The sequence below is a fragment of the Aptenodytes patagonicus genome, chromosome 1, assembly GCF_965638725.1.
Source record: "Aptenodytes patagonicus chromosome 1, bAptPat1.pri.cur, whole genome shotgun sequence".
Taxonomy (NCBI): domain Eukaryota; kingdom Metazoa; phylum Chordata; class Aves; order Sphenisciformes; family Spheniscidae; genus Aptenodytes; species Aptenodytes patagonicus.
This window is the reverse complement of record NC_134949.1, coordinates 201319333-201345658: the sequence shown is the minus strand read 5'-3', so window position 1 is coordinate 201345658 and position 26326 is coordinate 201319333. Positions and strand designations below refer to the sequence as shown.

Sequence of the window (26326 nt, the reverse complement as noted above, 5' to 3'; positions counted from 1 at the left end):
GGCCTCACAGTGTTGAGGGTTGCGGGGATCAGTGAAGGGAGAATTAGACCAGGTCACCTTCCAACGACGCTGCCAGCCTAAATTACTCTATGTCATGCATCTCATTGTCAGCTCAGCTTTTAGGAATGTCTTAGAACATATTTTGAAAGCAAGACTTGGAAACATGGTCAGTATGTAACTTTTATTATAAGGTTATGATGAACCTATATATACACTGTTCATTATAATGAAGAATAGGTATCAATGGCTCATTGTCTACATGGAAAATGGTGCCATGTGTGCTTCTGCAGGGGTGACCAAGGTTTGATACTATATAATAATGTCATTAATGATCTGAATAATGGAATAGAGGGTGTGCTTATTAAATCTGCAAACAACACTAGGCTGGAAGCAACTGTGTGTACATTGGAGGACAAAATTAGAATTCAAAATGATCCTGACAAACTGTAGGAATGGTCTGAGAAAAACAGGATGTTATTGAACAGACACAAGTGTGAGGCATTACTTTTAGAAGGCATACTAAATTGCACAAATACAGGATGTGGCTCACCCAGCTTGTTTGTACTACTGCAGAACAGGATCCAGAGGCAACAGAGGATCACAAGCTGAATAAGAGTCAACAATGTCATGTTGCAGCAGTAAAAGCAAACAACACTGGCATTTTTTCTTTAAAAGGTATAGCCTGCAAGACATGTGAAATAGTCTTTCCACTCTACACAGTACTGTAAAGTCTCAACTGTAGTAGCCAGTCCAGTTTTAAGCACTACTTCAGGAAAGATGCAGAACAATTAACTCAAGATCATGACCTTAAACATAAACCTTATTGGAATTCTGATGACAGGGTAATTTTGACTTACTTTCTTGGGGCAACTATAAACATCCAGAAATACATCCTTTTCCATGCTGTGTGCCACACCCCTTCTTTTACAGTCATAGATCAAAATGATTAAGCCAATATCAATAAAATATCCTGAAAGGTAATCCTAAAGCAATAAAAAATAAATAATACTTGGAACTTGAGGAAGAAGTGTATCATAGCTCTTTCTTTTCCAGATGATAGATGGCTTTTTTTTTTTTTTGCAATGATGTCAGAAAACAAAAGAACTATCCTGAATAACACATTATTTTCATTTTAGTGCAAGCAAATAAGCAACTAAATAAATCCCCTTGGATAAATCCTGCACTTACTTTCATTCATGAAACTTCTCTGAAGTAAGTCGCTTTGCAGTAATACAATGAATATGTTTACTGGGTGTTTGGGTTTTTTTTAAAACTATTTCTAATGTTACAGATACAATAGCTAAATGTATAATTTAGGAAGATAATCATAGAGTCCTTGAATCATAGAACAGCCCAGGTTGGAAGGGACTTCCAAAGATCACCTGGTCCAACCTCCTGTGGGAAAGAGAGCCTACATGAGATTATCTAGCACCCTGCCCAATTGTATCTTGAAAACCTCCAGTGATGGGGACTCTACCACGTCCCTGGGGAGGTTGTTCCAATGAATGATTTTTCTCACTGTAAAAAATTTCTTTCTTATGTCGACTCTCCCAGTGCAATTTGTACCCACTGCCCCTTGTCTTCTCCATGTGGCTCCTTGTGAAGAGAGAATCTCCATCCTCTTTGTAGCTGCCCTTTAGGTACTGCAATACTGTGATGAGGTCCCCCCTGAGCCTTCTCTTCTCCACAGAGAAAAGGCCCAACTCCTTCAGCCTTTCCTTATAGAGCAGGTTTTCCAGCCCTTTGATCATCTTTGTGGCCCTCCTTTGGACCCTCTCCAGTCTGTCCACATCTTTTTTGAATTGTGGGGACCAAAACTGGACACATTACTCCAGGTGCAGCCTGACAAGCACTAACTAGAGTAGGAAAACAAGTACTGAGTAGACTGGGAAATAATGTCAAATAATAGTCATAGTTACTGTAGGTTCCTGCTGATAATATTGATATTTTGGTAAACTGTTGAGTGTTCCCTGATACTAAAATTAGGCCATCAAACACATATACTTTGTTGACATAAACTAGCCTATCAGTTTTAAACCTTCCATTGATCTCTATTCCTTAGTGTATTATACATGTTAAGTCTTTAAAGTTATAATTTAATGGTATCTGTTTGGGAAAATGCTTTTAATGAGATATGAGCGCTTGCGATCCTTTTTGTCTCCTGCCGTCGGTCATACTGTGGTATATAGACAAAGGTGTGTGACCAGCATCCTTTCTGTCTAAGCATTTATTTGATTCCAAGTAGTTGAAGTATAAACATGCAGAAGCATATAAAATAAACATCATTTGCCAATGAATTAGGTCGTCTTCTTCAACAAATAGACATGTATAATAGCAACGATTAGTTTGTTGTATTATTGCAGAGAATGTTTCCACCAAAAGTTAATTTCCATCATAAGTTATTGTCTAGAAACACATTAAAAGAAAAATGTCAGAAGTAACAATAATTTAACTCATACATATGGAACATAAAACAACACTTGCTTGTTGTATAATTTTTAAGACACCTGAATTAATTTTATAAGAGCTACATGTTTTTAACCCTAATTCGAGTTTGAAATGTATAAGAGAAAATATTTTTTGCTAAAAACAGCACATGGAAATCTAGTTGTAAAAAGCATCTTGGACTAACAATGACAGTACAGATTGATTTCTTGTGAATCGGCCACACTGCGATGAACGTCAGAGGATAATTCTTAAAGTTAGCTGGCAGACTGGCACACTGTATGCAAATGGGGTGCTTAACAAAGAGTAGGGAATATAGGGAGAGGAGAGACTAACATGATTTTTCTTAAGATCCTTACTGTTGTCTAGAAAATAGATCTTTATGGGTCCTCATGTTACCAAATTCCCATTGTGCAAGAGCCAACAATATAGACTGAAACATCTACAGATCAAGGAGATGAGATATCAATAACAATGAAATTAAAAATCAGTTATGGAGAGAACTAACAAAGAGGTCAATATTAATAACTGACCTTCATAATAATTGACCTAATAATAACTTCAGTGTTAAAAATTACTGTATTCATTTCAGTAGCAAAAAGGCTCTCATGGTTAAGTTTGTAAAAAATAAAAAAGATGAGAATAAAATGGCTGAATTGATTAAGCAGCTCAAACCCATGGTTTTAAAACAAGATTTGTGAATCAATCACAGAATAAACCCTTTCAAAGCCAAGAACATAAGAGCTATGCATTACCATAACAAATTGTGCTGTATGTTTTCTGTAATATCATGAATCCTGCTATTTACATCTATGCATCTTTTACTATGATTATACCATAATGAAAGCAATTAAGCAAAAAAAAAAAGACAAATTGAATACATATTTTCATTTAAAAGTAAGAGTTATATTTTAAGTGGATCTGGTTACTGTTTAACTACTTCTCAGACTTCTCTCTTTTTACTCTAAAAGCTTATATTTAATGAATTCTTCCCAGTAGTATTTACAACCAGGAGAACAAACATGTCTATTTTATTTTTACTGCTCAGAATGTAAAAAGCAGAGAGAAATTTAATTTTGAATAATATAAATTTCATATGGATATTAAATATATTTTTTTTAAATTACAACTGAATTATTTGGATAACCTGTTCCAATAAAAATCAAAATAACTTAGTGAAGTCACACTGGCTTCATCTGCTTCACCATGATTGAAATGTTTATAATCTCACTTGGAAGGCCTGTTACAGTGTTTCTGAAATTGCACAGGGTATAACAAAACTTGTCTCTGGAAATACATACAAGGTTTTTTTTTTCATGTTTTTTTCTCTTTCAAGACTAAAGAAAAGGAATTATAGAAAAAGCAGGTAGAAATCATTTACAGTTAGAGGAGCAAGAAAATTCTAACTTAATTTTTTTTTACTTCTGCTTTAATGCACCCTGTTGTGTAGAAGTTTAAAAACAGTGAATGGAACTATTTGGTGCAATACATACACACAGCAGGGTAAGTTTAGATGCTGTGATAGCCTTTCAGTTTGTATTTCCTAGCTTTTTATTTTAAACTTATATGAAATCCTGGTTTTCAAGAGAAAGGGGCTAATAGCACTTCCTGAGCCTGGCGCAGGAACAAATCACATTATCCTTACTCATGAGAATAGTCTAATTAAACACAACAGGAGTGCTCATATGGACATGGTAAAGCAAGCAGTATTTTGATGCCACTGTGGCAGATAAATGAAAATTCTCTAACTCTTTCAAACATGGTCCAGTCTTGATCTACATCGTGTCACTATTAAAAAAAAAATAAATCCTAAGATTTAGTGTAAATATAGGCCTGTACAAAGCAGTCCCTTTTCACTTAAGTAGTTCCATTATTTGTAGCCAAGAGTCCGTCTTCCAAAACATGTTTTTTCAAGCTTTCTCAGTTGAGTGACTACATAATCTTTTTACCCAAAAAATAAAGTAGTATTGCTACAATTTATTTTACAACTGAAATAAAAATTGAGCTAAAACTTTAAACAATTCTTTGTTAGTTTTATTTTCTCCTTCATCTGTTTGTTTGTTGCAAGCATAGGAACATGGATACAAGTTGTCTTCTTTGGTTTTTGAAATTATAATTGAGACCACCTTCTGGCATTTATAGAGAATGGAGGCTGAAAAAATTTAAAGACTATCACGAAAGAAACCTCCTGTCATCTATTACAGGTGAAACAAAAGCATGCTCTGGGAGCAAAGGCATTGCTTTATCTCATTTCAGTGGGGAGCAAGTGTTGTGAAAGGTACAGAAAGGGACGAGATCAGATCCTGGCATCAGTCTTGTCTTTGTGAAGGATAAAGGAGTGCATAGCATCCTTCCACACATACTATCTCCTTCCACACCTAGTGTGGGCCTGTGTCAATGACTGATCTTGCAAGCTGAACTGAAAATGATTATAATTACACAAATATCAGGATTTGCTAATGCAGAACACTTTGCTGGACTGGGACCCAACTATCCACCTCATGAATGAAATTGTCACTGGCAAATTCACAGTCTTTGTACTGAATATGTCAGTATCAAGGAGATGAAAAAAACATTATTTTTAAAGAAAAGAAATGAATCATGTTCTGTAGCATTTCTAATGTATGTACTCTTATTTTAATTTTCAGTCTGATGAGGTGTTAAAATGGAAGCGAATGAACACCGGAGCTGCAATTACTATAGGGCTGGGATTAGTGTTACAGACTTGTTCTTTCAGAATGCCAGTGCTACAATAATGTTCACGAGTTGATGAATGGCTCACCTCAATGAAAGTTTGCTTATCAAAACCAAACACTGGTTGATTAGAGAAGACAGATACTTCTTAACAGTGTTCCAGCTTATAAAAATATGGAGAACATGATGAACAGAATATGAGTTTAAGAACAAAAGGAAGTCTCTCCTATTAAACATAATGTTGGGAATTCACCTTTTAATAAGAGTTTTTTTCCTATACTACATGTAGTATATTATGTGATTTCAGCAGAGGAAATGACAGTCAGCCAGTTCAAGTCCTAAACTGGAAATTATATAATGAAGGATTTCACAAATACAACTTCTAAACAAACTCATGATTGCAACTTTATCAAAAATTCAATGTGGAGGAATGCATTGATAGTTGTATATGGAACAGCTGTAGTCAAGAATTACCCCAGCATTTGGGTACACGTGTAAATCATGGCATCTTCCATGACTAGTAGTATGAAGTATAGAATGGATAATAAAACATATCCAACCATATTTTGTTATCCCACTTTTCTAGAGAAAGGAAGTTTATGTGGTTGTGCTATTGGTCTATCTGTTCCATCACAAAGATGAACAAGTCATTGACAAATTTTAAGCAAATTTAACAATGGATCTCAAAGTTACAAAGTTATTTTGGGATTTGTAAAAGTTGATAAGTGGATAGAGATATAAATTAATATACTAGCCAGTAGAAAAGCAATTATAACTTAGCTCCCTACCCATTTATCAGGCAGCAGCCACCTGATGAATCAGAACAAGAAAACTGGTCAACCTACCAGCCAACATGAAGCTTCCAGCCAACCATACTATTGGTAGCAACATGCCTCACCAAACAGATGTGGATATGGGAATAATAAAGGGAGAACTGTCAAGTGTTAGCTGTTAAGAGTGTTACAATTTTTAGTGAATGTTACAGAGTTTTAGGTCTAGGTTTCAGTTTTGCCAAAAAAAGGCTTGTATTCTTGAATTTTCAAAAGTATTTACATAATTAAATAAGTTTACAGAAACTTGAGGGCCTCCAAACTCTAAGAGATTACCTGGTTGCCAGATAGGATCATTAAGAACATGAAATATTCCTTTTTGAAATAAAGATGAACAGTTTTGGGCAGCCTAACTTGAACATTTGCATAACTGGTTGGTTTGTAGACTGGAACAGTAATTTAACATTCCTACATAGCCAAAAGTTTTACCTTTTGGATTGGCTTTTTTTGTTCACTTGTTTTTATGGGAAATGGGGCAAAGTAAAACAAGTAATGGAATCCTTCACTGACATTTCCAAGTTAAGGATTTTTGCCTAGGCTTTTCTGGAGAATCTTTTTAAAAGCTTCTGGAACAGGACTTACTTCAGCCAAGGATAGAAACAGCAAGTGTAATTTGAAACACACTACTCCGTCAGCTCATCATTATCCACTAGCTGGAAGTTATTGTGCCCAGAACTCACCCTGTGATATGCAAGAGCTTCTCATCCACTACAGTCAAAAGTCTGCCTGGTTACCTCACGTCGTGGTTTAGCCTCAGTCGGCAACTGAGCACCACACAGCCGCGTGCTCACTCCTCCCTCCCCCGGTGGGATGGGGGAGAGAATTGGAAGAGCACAAGTTAGAAAAAACTCGTGGGTTGAGATAAAAACAGTTTAATAATTGAAATAAAATGATGATAATAATATAATAATAGTAATAATAATAATAATAATAATAATAATAATAATAATAATAATACACAAAGCAAGTGATGCACAGTACAATTGCTCACCACCCGCCGACCGATGCCCAGCCAGTCCCCGAGCAGCGGCCCCCCCGGCCAGCTTTCCCCAGTTTATGTACTGAGCATGACGTCACATGGTATGGAATGTCCCTTTGGTCAGTTTGGCTGTGCCCCCTCCCAGCTTCTTGTGCACCTCCAGCCTTCTCAGTCAGTAGAGCATGGGAAGCTGAAAAGTCCTTGGCTAGTGTAAGCACTGCTTAGCAACAACTAAAACATGGGTGCATTATCAACTTTGTTCTCATCCTAAATCCAAAACACAGCATGGTACCAGCTACTAGGAAGGAAATTAACTCTATCCCTGCCGAAACCAGGACACCTCACTGGAACACCCCTCTTTGGGGGTTTAAACTAAGATGGGCTGACTCTGTAGTAAAGCAGTTAAGTGCACGTGTATTCAATTTTGCTAGTTCTGCTATGGGGTTGGTGGGAATGGAACCTTTGGCCCCTCCACAAGTATACAAAATTAAAGTATACCTTTACTCTGAGTCATACAAGGTTGCTCGTGGATGGTGGCAAATTGTAAAGGAATTTCACTCCAAGAAAACTTTGTGCTTTCTTATCTCCCATAACTAGTCTTTTGGGTTTTCTCCCCATCTTTTGCAGCTTTCTGAAATAATGTTGGTTCTGTGATTCCCAGCTAACCACTGTTTTAGACATGTCTATGCATCTGGGCTACGCATACTGTCAAGCACCTACGGACCTTGCAAACAAGTAAATGTTACATACTGTATTTACAAGTATGTAGAGCTAATGCATCTCATAGTACAGAGCTGAGGTCTTCTCTTTCTTCTCTTGATAGAGCTCAGAGCAGCTGCTGTAAGCCTGGAAGATGTAGTGATTGAGTCCTGCTGATTCATTGTGTTTATGCAGTTTATTATCTAAAGCTGGATATAAGGAGGACCAGCAATCCAGCCAAATTCCCAAATCTGGGGTTACAGAAGAGACAGGATGAATGGTATTCTGAGACCAGGGGACAAGATTTGTTGTAAAACTCAACTTTGCGATGACAGTCACTACAAAGCCAAGACAGAACATGTTTTTGAACAGGGATGAATGATCTCCAGCACATGTAGAGCAAATATACACAACTTTATTCAAACAACTATTTGAATAATTCGAGCCTCCTCAAAACATCAGAGGTACTTCTGTTTCTGTGTTATAATACTGGAGAGGCTTGAAAGAGTGCTCATTGCCATGAGGCATCACTGAAACCAAGAGGCTCGGTAAAACTGCTGTTGACTGGACATCTCTGTATGTAACACCACCACCAAGAACCATGAGTGCAAGTATTAACAAGAACTTTGGAAAAATAGCCCTCTCCTTGAACAAGCACCACACGGGCTCTCAAGCTGGCAGACTCCAGGGTTTCCCCTGTCCCTCCCCATGCCAAAGGGGACCAAAGCTCAGGAGCCCTTGCACAACCCCTGACACTCTCACTCAAGCTTGACCACCTGTTAAGACTGAAAGTGCTACGCCCCCCAAAAAAAACCCCAACAAAAACTCAAAAGGTCCCTATCCAGACACTTTTCCTCACACAACAGCGTGGAACCAGTGCGGGGAAGGCACGGCAGAGACGACAGAGGCTCGAAAGCGTGGGAGCCGGCCGAGGAGCCCAACAGGGCCCTGCCCAGCTGGCCGGGAGACAGCCCAGGACCTCTCACCAGCAGGGTCCTGGGGGAGGCGAGGAGGGGGCATCTCTCCGCGACAGAGGCGTGCGGCTGGCAACGGACACCAACTGACGCCAACCGCCGCGGCGGCCGCCGCTAGCCTGCAGCCCCGCGGGCAGCCCGAGGGGCGGCGCGGCGACCTGCCCCTCCCGCAGGGGCCGCACTGGGGCGGCGGGGCGAGGCCGGGCCCTCGGCCGGGGGCGGCCCCGCGTCGAAGCGGGCGGGCACCACCCTGTCACTTCAGGCAGCGTTGCGTAATCTCCCCGGAGCGGGCGGGCGCCGGCCGGCGGCGGCGGTGTGCGGCACCCCGGCGGGAGGCGGCGGCTCCGCGCCTCAGCGTGGCCTCTCACGCCGCGGCGGTGGCAGCGCGGCCCCCGTGCACCTGCTCACCTGTCTCCCGGCCGGCTCGGGGGGGCCCGGCCCGGCCACTCCCCCCGACGGGCTCGGCGCAGGCGCTCTAACGGCTACCGCAGGCAGGGGGCGGCAACATGGCGGCGTGAGCGGCGGCGGTTTCGGCTCCACAACAACAGCGGCAGCGGCGATCGCTCGCGTCGCCGTCAGCTCCGCGCGCCTCTCGCCTCCGCCGGGCCGCGCCGTGCTCGGCAGCGCCCGCTCCTCCCGCCCCGCGGCGGGGAGGCGGCTCCGGCTGGGCAGCCTTCGGCTAACGGGGCATCGGCGCCCATAATAATCCCTCATTATAGCGGAGCGGGGGAGCGGCTCCTGGGACGGTGCCTGCGCCTCGGGCCGGCTCCCTGCGGCCCCGCCGGGTGCGACTGCGGTGGATGCGCAGCTCGGCCCGGCCGGGCGGGGAAGCGGCGGCGGCAGGTGCCGGTAACGGCGAGGGGTAAATGGCGAGCGAGAAGCCGGTGTCGGGGCCGGACCCGCAGCCCGCGGGACTCATCTCCGTCGGGGCCGGCGGTGGAGGCGGAGGCGGCAGCGGCAGCAGCGTCGCGGTGATGGGGGAGCTGAGGCCGTCGGGCTCCGGGTCCGTAGTGCTCCCCGCGGGGATGATTAACCCGTCGGTGCCGATCCGCAATATCCGGATGAAATTCGCCGTCCTCATCGGACTCATCCAGGTCGGGGAGGTCAGCAACCGGGACATCGTGGAGACGGTGCTGAACCTGGTAAGCGGCCGGGCACCACGCCCCGATGACGCCCCGGCGGGCAGAGGGCCCCTGGGCACCGGCCCGCGCAGCCGACCTCCTCCCGGGGCTGCTTCCTACCCCCCCCCCGCCCCTGTGCAACCCAAAAGCGACCTTCATTTTCCCTGCCCCTGTGTCCCTCCTGCACATACGGCCCTTCTCCAACCATCTTTCCTTCCCAAACTCCTCTTGTTCCTCTCTCTCACTGTTAATACCGCGACCTGCTCTTCTCCTCATCGTGCGTGTGACAGAAGACCCCTCAGTGCTCCCTAAACTCCACGCAGGACCCTACCTAGTACAGACAGGCCACTTTTCCCCTTCCCAGTGCCTCCCCCCGGCCGCCTCCTGCAGAAGTGGAGTGTGTGCAATTCAGAATGTAAAAAAACAAGGAGATTAAGTAATTCACAATTTCTGGTTCTGGACACTGCCCTATAACCTGGTGGCTTCCTCATTGGAAGAAGAGTGGTGTGAATGTAGTATCTGTTTTTAATTGAAAAAGATATAAAAAAGCAGCCTGAGCTGGTATCTTTTCTTAGTGGTTGAAACATGTGAAGGGTTTAACCCTGTTAGCTCAGAGCTAGTTGAGTATTTTATGTAGAGGAAGGGGGAGGAGGGAGATTTTTGCAAGGATTTAATACGCTTTAATATCTGTAATAAAGAGTTAGTTGTATTGCAGTGTTGTATTGGGTTGCTCATGTCTTAGTAATCTACCATGCTTTCCAAAACACATTCTTGTCTGCAAAGTAAGTGCTGTTGCTAATTTTGTTTAAGGTCTGTGCATTGCAAAACAGTATTGTACACTGGTAAATAGCTTGAAACAAGGAGAAGATGCTAAAATGTAGCTCCTTAGTCATCTGCTCACTTCATGGAGTGAAAGAGTTACTGCAGGACTGTATGACTTAATGTTTTTGCGCTACCTACACCAAAGCCTGAGGAACCTACAGAAGCCAAACGAGTGGATCTAAAAATGAATCACTTTCAATTATGTGCAATTTGGTGCTTCTCCTGAATGCAAGATTTGCTGCAGCAAAGCTTTTGAAGCAGTTCAGTCAATGAAATATCCTCAATTTCTGCATATAAAATAGGATAGAAAAATGACTGCTCAAAACTGAATGGCAATTAATTGAAACTGCCTTTGTTTCAAATGAGTTTAATGCTTCTAACGTCCACTCATTTTATACAAAGTCATGTAAAGAATATATTTTGTTTCAGACACTTTGAAAGGATGTATTCTTCTGTTTGGCATTTATTTGCATTTGACCTAGCACAGACTGAATGGAAAAGCTGCAGCATTCAGGGAAAGACATGGCTTGGTCAGATCATTTTAATATTTATGGTTTATCTGAACACACAGGGTTAACGTCCTAATAGTTTTGTGAATATGTCAAAACAGTAATCTGGTATATTTCCCACTCCTCTCTACAAGCTGTTTGACACTTAACTGAATCGTGATTTGTAAATAATTTTTTTTTTTTTGGTACAAGTGTGGTACAAGTCATCATAACTTTATTGGATTATTACCCATTCCTTTAAAAGTAGCACTTGAAATGAGGGAATAACATACAGTTATTTTATATACAACTGGCATTGTATAGATCATGACAGATACAAAGATGTTTAATCCTTTCCTGATTTTCTTTCTTCTTTCATTCTTCTTACTGATATTTAAGCTTATTTTAATTCTTCCTGTTAATGCATCAGCAACTGGACTAACATTGGCTTGTCTTTGGGGGGGGAGGTTAGAATGTGTTTTGGTATTTGTGGGGAGGACATACACTGCTTGTTACAGTGCTTGCCTGTAAAATCTACCTACTAATTAGTTCCTATTGCCAAAAATTATGCTTATATTCAAAAATAAACGCAAGAGTGTTTAACAGTGCTCTCAACATCAGGAGACGTATATGAATGTGAAACTGCTTGGGAGTCTGCTGCAGTAGCGATGCATTCTGGATCAGTCATTACTTAACAGATGGACTCTAATATACAATAGTCGGTATTCCCACAGCAGAGAGAGGTTATATTGTGTCTGCTGATCTTTTTCTTCTCAGGGCAGTGAATGTCTCAAACTTATGCTTGTAAATTTGAAACTTAATTTACTTGCATGTGAAACAAACAGTGAATATGGCAGATACAAAGTAAAGCTGATGGCATATCCCTAAACTACTAAACATTATCTGATTCTGTATTAAGGATTTTAATAGCAACTTTAAATAAAAATGCAGTTTTGTATTTTAGAAGCATTCTTTGAGGAGTGGGTGGGCGTGGAGAGAACTTGATTTGGTTTTTTGTTTTTGTTTTTTTTTTTCTTTTCCTTCAGCCTTTACCTTTACTATTTCTGAATGACTTTTGATGCAAGTGTGATAATGAGTGGACAGTGCTTAAAGAGCTGATCTCAGTTTGATGTGTCAGTTGGTATGTTAAGTCTCTGAGAGAAATATAACCTGTACGATACCATATTGGGTATCTATAAGCCATTTGGTAATAGCTTTTTAGTATCGGAATTCTGCGTAGCTACGACTTCTTTTATTATCGGAGAGAATCAGAAGCTAAAGATTGAGATACTTTTTTTATTTTCTTATCTGAGATTCCTGCTTCTCTGTGTAAAGCTTAACTAAGTCTATTCATTCTTCCTGCATCTGTATGGAAGCAGCAGCAAATTACTGAGACAAAACTTTGGTTTGGCTTGCCCTTGTCATGGAGATGGTCACTTTTCTTTCCTGTTAAGTTTTCTTAGGGTTTCTCTTGGACAGTTTTTACCTTTAAATGTTTGTTTTGGTGGCCCCACACTGTGGTCTCTTATTACTGCATTTCAGACTTACTTCACGTGGTACCTTCTGATGTTGATGGACACGGTGATTTATTGTATCTGTGAGGTGATGAAGTGCTTTTTATGCAGTGTTGAAAATCTTTTTCCGTGTCTAATATGTTGTTGGATTTTCAGCTTTGCCAAATTTTAACAGTTGACTTTCAGCTCAGACAGTATTTTGTTCTTGGGCATGCCTACACTGTTTAAGGGATTAGTTGTTTCTCTTGATTCTTTTCTTTTTCTTAGTAACACTTCTTTTCCTCTGAACTTACTGGGTGTTCAAAATTCTGTTATACTGGTGAATTTGTTTAATGGAGTATCACTTGGTAGGGTTTCTAGTATTGCTTGTATTATTTTTCATTGTTAAACATTACAGTGGAAGACATAATGGAGAGAGAGTTCAGCCCTTTATATGCCAATACCTATGAACCACTTACAGTTATCCTTTAAAAAAACCTTCTAGTGTTAATACTATGAAGGTCAGAAGATGTTAAGTGTCTGTGAGCTGAAGGCTTTTCTAGAATGATTTTCTTCGTACATTTCTGGAAGTAGGAGGGAACTCCTCATCGTACCTCATGCATTCTTCTGTGATGGTGCTTATTTTGATTTTGGTCCCTGGGTTTAATATGAATTCCCAGGTTCAGAATGCTCTCTCTGAGATGTGTGTTCAGTGACCCTTGTGTACTGCAAAGCACCAAACTGGAAAAGGCTTTCCTTGCAGACAACATAATCCTCTAATTGCTCTTAGTGTTTTCTCTTTGCAGGTATTTTGACACCAGTTTTGTGCTTCTATTGATGAGGAGGCCTTTCCCCTTCGAACAGCTTTATTAGTTTTCTTAGGGTACTGTCAAGGATGTTGTTATTGCTATGATAGATGTGCTTGTTATTCTCCATAGTTCCTTTGCTTCTTGATACCCTTTTGTTCTTATGATACGTGTTAGACTGATGTTTAAAATAAAATTCTGCACCATGTGCTCCAGCAAATATGATATTAAGGTGGAAGTGGGTCAGTCTGTCCATCTGTATTCTTCTACTTCAAGTGTACTTTAGTTTCACTTATTTCCTAGTTCAAAATTTCCACACATGGCTTTAATTAGTTTGTCCATAATATATCTCCAACGGCCTTTCCTTTCATTATTTTTACTGACTTGCTTCCTCAATTCTCTGCTTTTCCAGTATTTTAATAGTCTTGGGAATTTTTCCTTCAGTGTATATCTTGAACTGCCTCCTCTCTGGTCAGCTTTCATCAAACATGACTACGTGAATTGCATTGTTTCTTAGCTTTTAGAAAGTTTTCTCTCTCCCAGTTTGAATTTCCTAGAATTTTTGATTTTGAGTTTTGTAGTGCTGATTCTATGGCAGCGTGAAATGAGAAAGGTGAACAGGAAGCCGACTGATACTAAAAATTGTGACTGGTGCTGACACATGCTGCTTGTTTTGCCTATGCATCTTGAACAGGTGATATGATGCAGATTTGAACAGATTTCAATCTGATGCAGGTGTAGCTGACCAGGGTTCTCCTTGTGCAATCTGGAAAGCTTTTATGTATGTTTTGTCAGGCTAGAGAGTGCTTATAAGAAGTAGGTCAAACACTAGACATAGTTCAAAAAGTCTCTTGCTGTTCTTGTTGACTACAGCCCACGCTTCTGCCTAGCTCTTCTCATTTTCTTGGCTGTTCCATCCTACTTCAGTGTTAGTCACCCATCACAAGAGGTTAGCCATTTTTTAGTGCTCTGTCACATTGTGTTCTTGCAGGAGTGGCATTTGCAGCTTCAGAGCAAATGGGTTGGATTATGTTGAGAGATCTTTCTTGCCCTACAGGCTCTCTGTAGTAGTGGTCATGAGGAAAAATGTAAAAGGAGGCATATGTAAGAAAGATATTTTTCCTTTGGTACTCCTTTTCTTCAAACATTGGTTGAGGGTCTTCTTGAGCTAAAGTTGGCTTTTGATACTTGAGTTCTTTGAATTCATTTACAGTTTTGGTTGCTGCAACATCCTGTGGCACAGTTCTACTCTTGTGTGGGGAGGAAGAATCACTTTTGTTTGTTGGATGCTGTTGTACTCTGAGAAAGCGTGGGCCTCGTGAGCTGTAGCCTCCATCATATGAGTTCTGTTTTTCTTGTGGAACTAGCTTTGCAGGCTTGAGAATCTTATTCCAGTTTCTTGGCAGAAGCCTTCCTATTTTCATAGTATAATTCTCTGCTGATAGATAGTATTATTCAAAAAAGCTAATTTTGGGGGAATTTTGAAGTTGTGAGGTTTTTTTGGTGTGGGTTTTTTTTTGTGTGTGTGTGAGTTTTGTTTTAGGTAATACTTAACTGGAGGTGGCAGTCCTTGTCCAAGTTACTGTCTGTCCCACTGGTCTCTTTTTATCCTGCTCATATTATTTCCATGCTAAGCTATGTCTGGAAGTTACCGTAGAAGCTACCAGAGCCATATGAAAAGAGCAGTATCCAATGCAAGAGTTTGTAATAGCATTCCTATTACAGCTACTTAAAAGTACTCTAGCTGTTGTCATTATCTAATATTTTGATGGAAAACTTAGTTTTGGTTACAGAAAATCTTTGAATGACTGAATGTTCACCTAATTTCTTTTAGTATAACTGATTGTTTTTGGCTTTTTTAGCTAATCTTTGACAGTAGGTGTTTATGGGTGGGAAGTTTTTTCAATCCTTGTATCAGTCGTGAAGCACTAGTGATATCTCAGCAGGTGGCTTGGAATCTGCTGTGGTTCTGGTATGATGGATTGATACATTTCTATAGGTGATAACTTTTTAAAATCTGTCATGGTGAGCATATCACTGAGTATTCCTTACTGTTTAACTCTGAACAGCTATTTTCTTAGCTTTACATCTTTCTTGTCTTTACAGGATTCAGTTCATGGATTATAAGGGAGGTGAATACCTAAAGGCTTCTTTTTTATTATTTTTGTCACACTGAAGTAATAAAGTTCTGAGACTGGTATTAATAAAACACCTCCAGTCTTTGGCCTTTTCCCCCTACTCCCATCTGAGACCCTACCTATATGTTCTCTCCCTCTGCATCAAGCAAAGGGATAGCACTTTTCTCTATCCAGATGCTATTTTTGCAAAATTGTGACCTGATTCCCCATTTAAACCATGTGTTTTACAAGACTAAGCATTTGGCTATGTACTCAGTTATATGCTAATCTTTCTCTCCCCTCCATATTTTCCCTCACTCTCCCTCCACCGCCCCTTGGCTTTCAGATGAGTACTCAAAGGGCTACAAGTCAAGGGGCGTCGCTCCTTATATTCACGAGGTTGATGTCTAGGAGGCTGTGGTGCAGTTTTTTCTCATGTTAATGCGTTTCAGTGTCTCCACTCATACTTTTCAAAGATATGAATCACTATCTATATTACATTGTTAACCCCCCCCCCCCCCCCAACAAACCAACAACACCCAAAAACTGCATAATCATCTCTGAATTCCTACTGAAGCTTTTGTTCCCCTTTCACGCCATATTGAATTTAGTCAAAGCGGAATGAAATCTGTGATTGGGTTAGTACCAAAACTGAGACTTTTATATCCTGATAAAGACTGTGCACACAGTATTAACACAGCTGTGTTAACTTAATAAGCTATCCAAGCTATTTTAAATCAATCTCTTAATCTTACCTGTTCCTTACTTGGTACTGCACTTTTTTGTTTTTGTATCTTAGTCTGTCTCGGTAAATCTGCCATTTCAGATCAACTTGTGTTGCTCTCCTGTTAGTACAGCATTTTGTAGTACTTTACACAGAACATATCACTGCAGCTACCTCATTAGTTGATATCTTGTATGTGCCTGGTGGCCAAAGGGTCAGTGTAGTAGTGTGTGTTTATGTTGATGAAGTTCCATTTATTTTGTGATGGAATTTGATCCTTAATTACCATTCATATTTTTTGGAAATACCTCATTGTGGAGTTTTATTAATTCTTGCCTAGACAGAACCCTTAACCTTTCTTTAAGTCTGAGTCAAGTTTAGAACTTGCTTTTATAATCAGAGACAGCAGATCTTTTGAAACATCAGTTTTGAATTTGATGATCTACATCCCACTTCTGTCTTGCAAAGGTTTGGCTTGGATGTACTATGAATGATACAGTATTCAATATATGATATTCAGTGTAAAGATAATGAACAATTAAAAAAAAAAAGGATTATTTGCATAGAGTCACATATTGCTTCCTTAATGATAAAAATACCTGTTTCAACTATAGGATTATGATGGATTTCAGCTATTTGAACTATAGTTTCATAACTTCCAATTTAGGAAGATTGTTAATGACATTTGTCTCTAAGAGATTCTCTACAGAGAGTTATCTGTTATTTCCAGTAGAGAAGCATTTCAACTTCTGATCAGCCTACTGACTCTCTGCTAAAATTTGCGTTCTGGTAACTTTTGTGGTTTAGAGTTTGTTCTACTTTTTTAGTACATGGAAAATAATAATCTTCAGTAAATAAGTAAGTCTAAGTAGTTTTGGTGTTACTGAGATTTATACCAGTGATGTCAATTCATTTATATTAATGCAACCCTATGATGTGACTACCCTGCTTTAATTTAAAATTGGGTTGCATCAGTGAAATTGTTCTAACATAACAATTCACTGAAAGCTTGCATAGATGTGAATACTGCTTCTGCTGTTCAACAGCTTACAAATGCTTGACTTCTGTATTTGGAAAACGATGTTTCTTTCACTGCCATTTTGTTTACAGTTGGAAGCCTGCCTTAACTATGCAGAATAGGTATTAGGTTTTTGAATTAGCTGAAAGTGAGATAGGGCAAGATATTCACTTACAAGTGAAATTGTTATTCATTTGAGCACATGTAATCATGTTTTTTGGTACCTGATGGCTTTTGTAGTACCGGGACAGTGTAGAAAGAAGGATGGAAATAATAATTCTCTGAGTAGAGCCTTCTAAACTAACTCCAGTACCAGCAATATGGCATTGCAATCACTTTTACGTGGTCTCAATTTTTTTTGCCTTTTATGTCTTCGTATTCTGTGATAAGTACTCAATTACATAAAATTTTCTAACTTTTGTTGACTTTTGATCGCCTGCTTTAAGAGCCACTGTAACAGGTTTGTTTAATTTTTTGCTCTTTTGTTTTGTAAGAAGAAACGTTTTCAATATTTATAAACACAAATACGAATTTGGAAACAACATGTCCTTTGATTCACAAAGGAGCCTGTACAAACCTATTGAAACAAAGACTCTTTCCTACTACAGAATTACAGAAAACAATAAGATAACGCTTTCATTAAATATAGAATAGTAACCATGAAATACACATTCAAGTTGGTAATGAACTGACTGAAGCCAAGCCCTGTCTTGGATTGCTCATGCCTGATGGATCAGACTTTGCTCTTACTCTTCAGTAATCCTTTGTGGAGCTCACTGCATCCAAAAAATACTTCTTGATTTAATTGTGAGCTAAAAATCTTCCTATGTCACTTTTAGTGTTAAGAACCTTCAATTTAAAAAAAAAAAAAAAAGAAAAAAAAAAGAAATAAAAAGATTACTTTGAAATCAGGGGAGCATTCTTGCTTAAAGTTGAATTTGTTTTATAGCTGGCAGAATGGGAAAGCTGTCTGCCCCTTCCAACAGGACATATACACCAGGATGTAGCTACAGAGTTTTGTCAGCTCCAAATACGTAGCATCCCCATAATGTGAGCAAATGTACCCTTTCCCAATCTTTAGGTAAACTACTACAAACGTAAAAGAAGGTCTTGAAAAGGAGGATTTGAAGTAGTATATCTGAGGATGTTATGCAGGGAGAATGAGCTTCCCAGTGGTCTGGAAAATGGACTTGGGGATTCAGCATCTTGACAGAAAGGCATTAGCTGCAGCTGTTTAATTGTAGGAGTTGGAATGTTGAGAGAATGGGGCAAGAGCTGTTGCCTGAAATGAGAAGCAAAAGCCAATTTTGTAGGAAGAAAGCAGCTTCATCCCTCTTCAAATCATAATTTTTATTTTAATAGATGAAACTTATCAAGGGGCCTCTGAAAGCTGCATTGTGGGTATGTTAAGTTATGGAAAGAGGTAAATACGAAGTGATGTGTTATACTTTCATGGCTGGTGACTTTTGCTGGTTTTTTTTGAGATTGAGAGTTCCAACAAAAGCCATCATTGTAAACTCAGTGTTTACATGTCCAATAGGATTGTTTGCCTCAACATGTTCCTCCATGAGCAAGAAGTTCTATGACATAAAGTTGTCAAAAAATTAGTATCAGCACCCCCTCTTTTCCTTCTGTTGCTCCAGTGAAATACATTATCTGTTTTGGTAAATGGCAAGGTGTGTGGTATTTGAGAGTCATATCTGTGACTGATGGCTACTTGGCTGTTAATATTCATATGCTGAATAGCTGAAACTTACAGAAACATTTGTGTAAGACTGCATCTGACTGAATGAGGTCTTCCAAGCAAGATGCTCAGGAGGTGGGAGCTACTTCATTCTTCTAATTCTTTTTCCCCAAAAGAGATTTGTGGAGCCCCTGCCCCATGTTTTAGTCTGGGGTTCCAAAAATCTTCTTTGCTTTTTCTTCTGAGTCTTCAGCTGTGGCATGTATACCTCCAAATGACCTGCAGAAGGCTTCTGGTTTTTGTTTGTTTTGTTTTATGCAGCTTTTAGGTGATCTGAAAGGCTTTCTCATCCACTCTGTTCCTCATGGAAATGTTGCAGCCTCCATTGCATTTTCTGATATCTTAGAGACCATTATGTGAATGCAGACATAGACTTAGAAGAAGAGCCTGCTAGAGTTGCATCTACTCTCCAAGGCTGAAGTGAATTGAGTCCATCTGAAAAGAAACTTCAACATACTGTCTCTGTGCTCATATGCAACACACTTGCCGCGCCTCCCCCCCTCCCCCCCCCCCCCCCCCAAAAAAAAAAATCATGTTAATGATCATGCCTCTCCATTCTTCTCTTTGGCACTAACACTACAACATCCTCCTGGAACTTCATTGTCAGAGCACTTTCATAAACTAGCAGAATCACAGAAATTTCAAAGGTAGAACAGCTGAGGATGGAAGGGACCTCTGGAGGTCTCTAGACAAAAGTCTGCGCTCAAAGCAGGGTCAACTAGAGCAAGTTGCTCAGGGCCTTGTCTGTCTGGGTTTTAGATATTTCTAAGGACGGAGACTCCCATGTCTCCCATGTCAAGTTTTTACTTAGGTGTAAGTGGAGTTTCCTGTTCCCGTTGCTACTTGTCCTGTCACTGGGTGCCACTGAGAAGAGTCTGGCTCCCTTGTCCCGCTACAAATACACATACACATTTATAAGATCTCTTCAAACCTTCTCTTCTTAAGGCTAAACAATCCCAGCTCTCTTCAGCCTTTCTTTGTATGTCAGATGTTCCAATTCCTTAATCATTCACATACTTAGATTTTTATTCTCCTTGTGCAGATAATAGTGCTCCCTTTTCAGAAAGTGGGAAGTGGAGTCTGGGAAACCTTTTAATTATAGCAACCCTTTTCCTCATCTCACAGTATGAGCTGCAGTATCTACCACAAATAATCCAGTCAATATTGCTATTCCTAACCCAGCAAAGGACAATTTACACCACATGCAGCCAAGAAAGAAAACAGACCTCTCTGAGCCACAGCAGCGAGTGTTTGCTTTTCATCTGTTGTACCTGCTTGTTAATAGATAGCCTTGGATGAAACACACAAACCCGAGTGTCTGTCAGTTCTGCAAATCACAGTTATGGTTGTAGGTAAGCTTTATTTCTTGGATTTCAGAAATATAAAATGTAGCTACATTTGATATTCTGCTGTAAATGTATGAAGTTAATATTAATGGCTTAATACTGAGTTAATGAAACTTTGTGGCTCTTAACATATACTATAAATACTACCTTCTTCAACAAATTAGCATGAATTGAAATTAAACTAGACGAGCCATTAGCATAGTCTTCAAAGTTACAGATGCTTGATAACAGAAGGAAAAAAATTGCTAATATTCAGTATAGAGCCAAAGCTGTTGAAGTTCTGCATGGAGTTTGTTGAAAAGAATGGATTCATGACTTTACATACAGTCTAATGTTTATAGATGTTCGATAGCACTTTATGTGCGTATAACTATACGTAAGTTAGAAACTGTAATATATTAAGCAAAGATGATTGTGTAACAATTTTTATAGTTCCTGTTTCATGCAAAGAAAGTAATTCTTTCGTTCAAAGTAAATTATAATGTACAATAATAAATACATTGTGGCTGGAACAATGTGTATGCTTAGTCACTGAGAGGGAGTCAGTCTTTGACAGTTGATACAGTACAGTATTTGACACTTTAAAGATAATGCTCACTGAAGAGGGGTTGATACCATCTTTAAAATGGACTGTTCTTCAATGAAGTTGATAGTTACAAGTATTTCCTAAAACCAGAAGCAGGTTATTCCCAGTTCTCACAGTTGTGATGATTTCCTATATTACTACTATAAATGGTTTTTATAACAAGGGAAAATTAATTATAGTAAAATAGCTTATGTGATTTTTTTTTAATAAAAAGTGATTAAATTCTATTTAAGAACAAATTTGGATCTACTTGCTTTGTTGCATGCACTGGTTCAGTTAAAAAAAAAGTTTTCAAGTCTGTAATCCCTTTTATCACTTGAAGGTGTAGTTTACTAAGCCAGCTATCACTTTTTCAGACACTCAACAGGTCAAACTAATGCAAAGACATATTTTACAAATACATGTAAAACAGGTATTAAGAGCCTTTGGTGTAACTATAAGCAACAATCAAAAGGAAGGATGTGAAAGGGGGAAGCAGAAGTTTCAACTGAATGAGGCTAAGCCATATAAGCTGATACTTTTAGACTGCCAAAGCTGATACTTCTCCAGTTGAGTCTGTTCTTAAAAGTATCAGCACAGAAAGAAGTAAGTTAATTGTTTAGGTGAAGTTTAGCTATTAAGAAATGATACTGCTGAAAGGAAGCTTTACATTTAAAAAAACCCTCTTAACAGTATAAGTGGAAAACCCTGAGTGCAATAGGTTATCTTCTCTCAGTGATGCAGTGTCTCCCTGGATTTACAGAGGCCTTGAAATGACTGGTTATATGATGTTTTATTAATTTTTGAAGTGTCTGAGGGAATTACCACCATCTGTTAATACCAGAGTCTAAGCCCACATGTGGGCTTCAAAATACTTTGTGTTGAATTTTTTAAGTAAGAAATCCTTCTCTTAAAACTAAACTTAAAGCAGTTAAGAGGTTTCAGAGTGTAAATAGAATACACCTTTTTTTTTTTATAGTTCAGATTTAAGCTCCTGGATGGTTTGTCACAGCTTTGGTTTGTGGTTCTAGTCTGTCCTCTGAAGTTAGAATGGCTGCCAATACTTGTAATTGAGCTCTTCTCCTGCACTAGTTATGACATAACTGGCTTTTCAACTTACTTTAAGTCAGTCGAGCTCTGTTTTAGGCAAAACCTAGTTCACCCTGAAAAGAGAGCAGCACATACAATGTATTTTCTTCTGGCTGAGATTACTCCTAAATGTGCCTTGTACCAAAACCTGATATTATCCAGATGTGCAGGAAAAGCCGTAAGAAGCTTGAAGTGTTGATACAATCTAAATCCTTTCTGGAGGCCAGAGGAATCTTAGGAGCACCTTGTTTAAATTATTATTTCAAAATTCCTCTCTCATGTGCTCCTTGTGGAGATACAGTAGATTTCAGGGCTTCCTCAGTAAGGAAGCTGGTTAAGCAAACTGAACTAAACTGGTGCCAGCCTGCTAACATAGGGATTGAGTTTTCTGAACTCCGTCCGTGGTTGTGTTATGTCTTTCTATATTACTGTATCTTAAAGTATTGTGTTGCGCCCCCCCCCCAGCCCTTTATAGGTACTAGGGCTTTTGGGTGTGTGTGGCATTTTTGGGGATGAGGATTGGGGTTTTTTTGCTTAAGCAGTACATCTGAACTGGCTCTGTATGTTTTTGCTGCCTTAGTTTTTGAAAAATCTTGGGTTTAAAAGTTTCCTTATGTACGCATTTTGTAGAGTATAAGCTGTTGAGGAGACCACGTACTTCATAGTGCAAGCGGGATGTGGTACAACCTGCAGCTGACAGTGCAGCCAATGTGAATTTTGATTTAAAATTCCTTTAAGAAATCCTGAAGATTTCCTGGGAGATAGGAAGGAATTGTTTGTGGTCTAAAAACAAATCCTGACTTAAGAAAAACTCCTTGGCATTTCTATTTATTTAGAAAATTGAAATCCAACTAAATAGTCTATACTTAGTGTAGCAAAATGAGACCTTTAAAACACTATAATGAAAGGCTACTGAGGCATTATTAAAAATTAATACAGCCAAGAGAGTTACTGAGGAAAGTAGCATTTAGCAGTAATTGTTAATACATTTTGGTACTGCTATATGGTAAGTAGCTTCCAGCTTCTTAATCTCTGTTCAGTTTTCCTAGTAATATTTTTAATTATTTTTTTCAACTTTTTTTCTTCTCATATATTTGTAAGTTGAGTAACCATTCTAGGTCAATAGGTTTGTACTGTGACTGAAAACAAAGACTTACCTGAAGTCTTTTATTGTTCTAAGCATCAAAATAAGCTGTAGAGAAAAAATACTTTAAGTAATCAGACCAATCTTTGGGGAGTAAGATGTCATAGAAAAAACTATATTACGATGCTTTGTGAGGACAATGTCTAGGATAATGCTCGGGTTTTGAAGGTGTTGGGGTTTGGGGGATTGGAGCGATACAGTCCTGGTCACAGAGAGTGTATTGGGTTTGCCTAGCAAGGGTTTGGTAGTGGTGGGGCTACAGGGGTGGCTTCTGTGAGAAGCTGCTAGAAGTTTCCCCCATGTCCGATAGAACCAATGCCAGCCGGCTCCAAGATGGACCTGCTGCTGGCCAAGGCCGAGCTAATCAGCAGCAGTGGTAGCACCTCTGTGATAATGTATTTAGGAAGGGGAAAAAAAAACCTGTGCAACAGCAACTGCAGCTGCAGGGAGGAGTAAGAATGTGTCAGAGAAACAACTCTGCAGACACCAAGGTCAGTGAAGAAGGAGGGGGAGGAGGTGCTCCAGGCGCCAGAGCAGAGATTCCTCTGCAGCCCGTGGTGAAGACCATGGTGAGGCAGGCTGTCCCCCTGCAACCCATGGAGGTTAACGGTGGAGCAGATATCCACCTGCAGCCCGTGGAGGACCCCATGCCAGAGCAGGTGGATGCTCCCAAAGGGGGCTGTGACCCCATGGAGAGCCCGTGCTGGAGCAGGCTCCTGGCAGGACCTGTGACCCCATGGAGAGAGGAGCCCATGCTGGAGCAGGTTTGCTGGCAGGACTTGTGACCCCGTGGGGGACCCATGCTGGAGCAGTCTGTTCCTGAAGGACTGCAGCCCGTGGAAAGGACCCACACTGGAGCAGTTCGTGAAGAACTGCAGCCTGTGGGAAGGACTCATGTTGGAGAATTTCATGGAGGACTGTCTCCCGTGGGAGGGACCCCACGCTGGAGCAGGAGAAGAGTGTGAGGAGGAAGGAGCAGCAGAGACAACGTGTGATGAACTGACCGCAACCCCCATTCCCCATCCCCTTGTGCTGCTCAGGGGGAGGAGGTAGAGAAATTGGGAGTGAAGTTGAGCCCAGGAAGAAGGGAGGGGTGGGGGGAAGGTGTTGAGATTTGGTTTTATTTCTCATTATCCTACTCTGATTTGATTGGTAATAAATTAAATTAATTTCCATGAGTTGAGTCTGTTTTGCCTGTGACTGTAATTGCTCAGTGATCTGCCTGTCCTTACCTCAACCCACGAGCCTTTCTTTATATTTTTCTCCCCCATCCGTCTGAGGAGGGGGAGTGATAGAGCAGCTTGGTGGGCACCTGGCATCCAGCTAAGGTAAACCCACCACAGAGAGATAGGTTTTGTTTAAATGATGGAAACATTTTGAAATACAATTCTTAAGGAGGTACAGAAAACCTGTGGGTTAAATATTTTTGTTTATAGTTGTAAACAGAATTACAGTTTTATGCAGAGATTGATTGATGTACACTACTATTCATTTCTCTGTATTTCAACAAACGGTTGTTTTTCAGCTTTTGAAATCTGTGGACTTTCTTCACAGTGTTGACATTTGCAGTGGTGAGCTATAATTAAAAAAATGTGATTGATACTTTCGAGTGATGAACAAGGTTTAGTTATGCATACTGACTGTCCTGGATGCATTGCTGTTTCTGATACACCAATAGATTCTGACTAGTTAAAAGAACTGTCAGTGGCACGCAGCTCTTCAGCAACTCCACTGCCGCCTCTGTAAAGTCTTGTTTGACAGAGAGGAATCAGCTTGTTCTCTCATGCAGATTGCTGATGTCACTCTTCATACATGTGAAGCTATTTAGAGACTTCTTGGAGGGCAGTGTTACCAGTAAACAGCTTGTATTAAACTTTTTGTGTCACTAATCCCACATTCTACTTCAACGTGATGTGGATGAAAGTGCTTATGTTTCATACTCTATAGCTTTTACTTATACATCTAGGGATTATTTCCTACTAACTAGTGCCCCTTGTGTGACACATCCACTAGAAATGCATGTCCAGCTTTCACACAGAAGGCTCAGAACTTGGGTCTTATAGGATTTGTATCTCATAGCTACATTGTGCTTTTTAAGTCCCTGGCTGACAGAAAGAAGACTGTAACTGTTCTTGTGGAGAGTTCGTAGTGGTTTAGATGTTTTACCCTGGCTTGGAATATTACAATTAAGTGTGTATTAAAGAAGGAATTAAATGTATTCTTTTTCAAGTCTATCTGCTATTTAAAACTCTCTTGTATAGGAGAAAACTGTAATTTATTTGTTATGGTGGTTGAATGGTAAGTTACAATTTAAATGTAACAAACAAATGAACAGGAACTTCATAAGTTTGTCGGTTCTGGATATGTTCAAAATGCACCCAACTAGCTGTTAGTTAAGCATCATACAGCCATGGCACAGTTACTGTGAGATTTCTTTTTTAACTGGAAGGCTGGAAGGTTTTTCTAATTTTTTTTGTAGAAGAAAGAATCGGGGCCATGTTTGAACTCTTTCCTTCTTATCGCTATCATATAGTATTTTCTGTTTTGGTTCACTGCCAGACATCAGTGTATGTGTGTGTGTTCCACCTGGAAACATTTCATTGTCTTTATCTGTATTTGGTAGTTATACCATGGATGCTTACATAAGGTTTTCTTTTTCTTTGTGAAGGTGAGATTAACATTGTTTAATTTAGTGTGCTTTTTAAATTGCAGAACCGTTCCTTTTTTCCTTGCACAGGGCCAGTTAAGACTTTAACAGATGTCTGGCACATTTCATTGCAAACTACCATTGAACTGCATGCACATTGTTCGGTTGGATCATCTTTTCTTGTTTAAAAATTCATGGCAAAAATGAAAGAAAATGGAATGCCTAGTGAGCATCAGTAAATTATAAATCTAAATATAAGCATTTGGAGGCATTTCTGCAGTACGAAAAAATGTTAATGTAGATGATGTTATCCAACTTTGAATCACAGGATTCTGAAGCTTTAAAGTTGAACTATGAAGGTTGGTTAAAACCAGAAAAAAAAAAGAGTCTTGGATCAGTTACAGAATGTTAAACTGTGACTCACAGAACAATTTAGAATGGAAGGCCTCTTATTAGTGGTAGTCAGTATAGAGAAAGCATGTATTCAAGTGTAGGCTTTGGGGGAGGGTATGATGGAACACGTGCAGATCTAAAAATCTGATACCTTCAAATACTGTGCCTTTTTTTTTTTTTGGTGTTCA

General features: G+C 39.9%; 1 protein-coding gene across 5 annotated transcripts in view; it reads left to right on the top strand.

Annotated features, from left to right (window-relative positions):
• The first annotated feature begins 9269 nt into the window (after positions 1-9269).
• NBEA (neurobeachin) overlaps positions 9270-26326 on the top strand; it is a 516384-nt gene continuing 499327 nt past the window's right edge. For all 5 annotated transcript variants that reach the window (XM_076364262.1, XM_076364263.1, XM_076364261.1 and 2 more), the window contains exon 1: positions 9270-9763. In XM_076364262.1, coding sequence (XP_076220377.1) covers positions 9488-9763 — 276 coding nt within the window. In that variant the 5' untranslated portion in view covers positions 9270-9487. The remainder of the gene's footprint in view (positions 9764-26326) is intronic.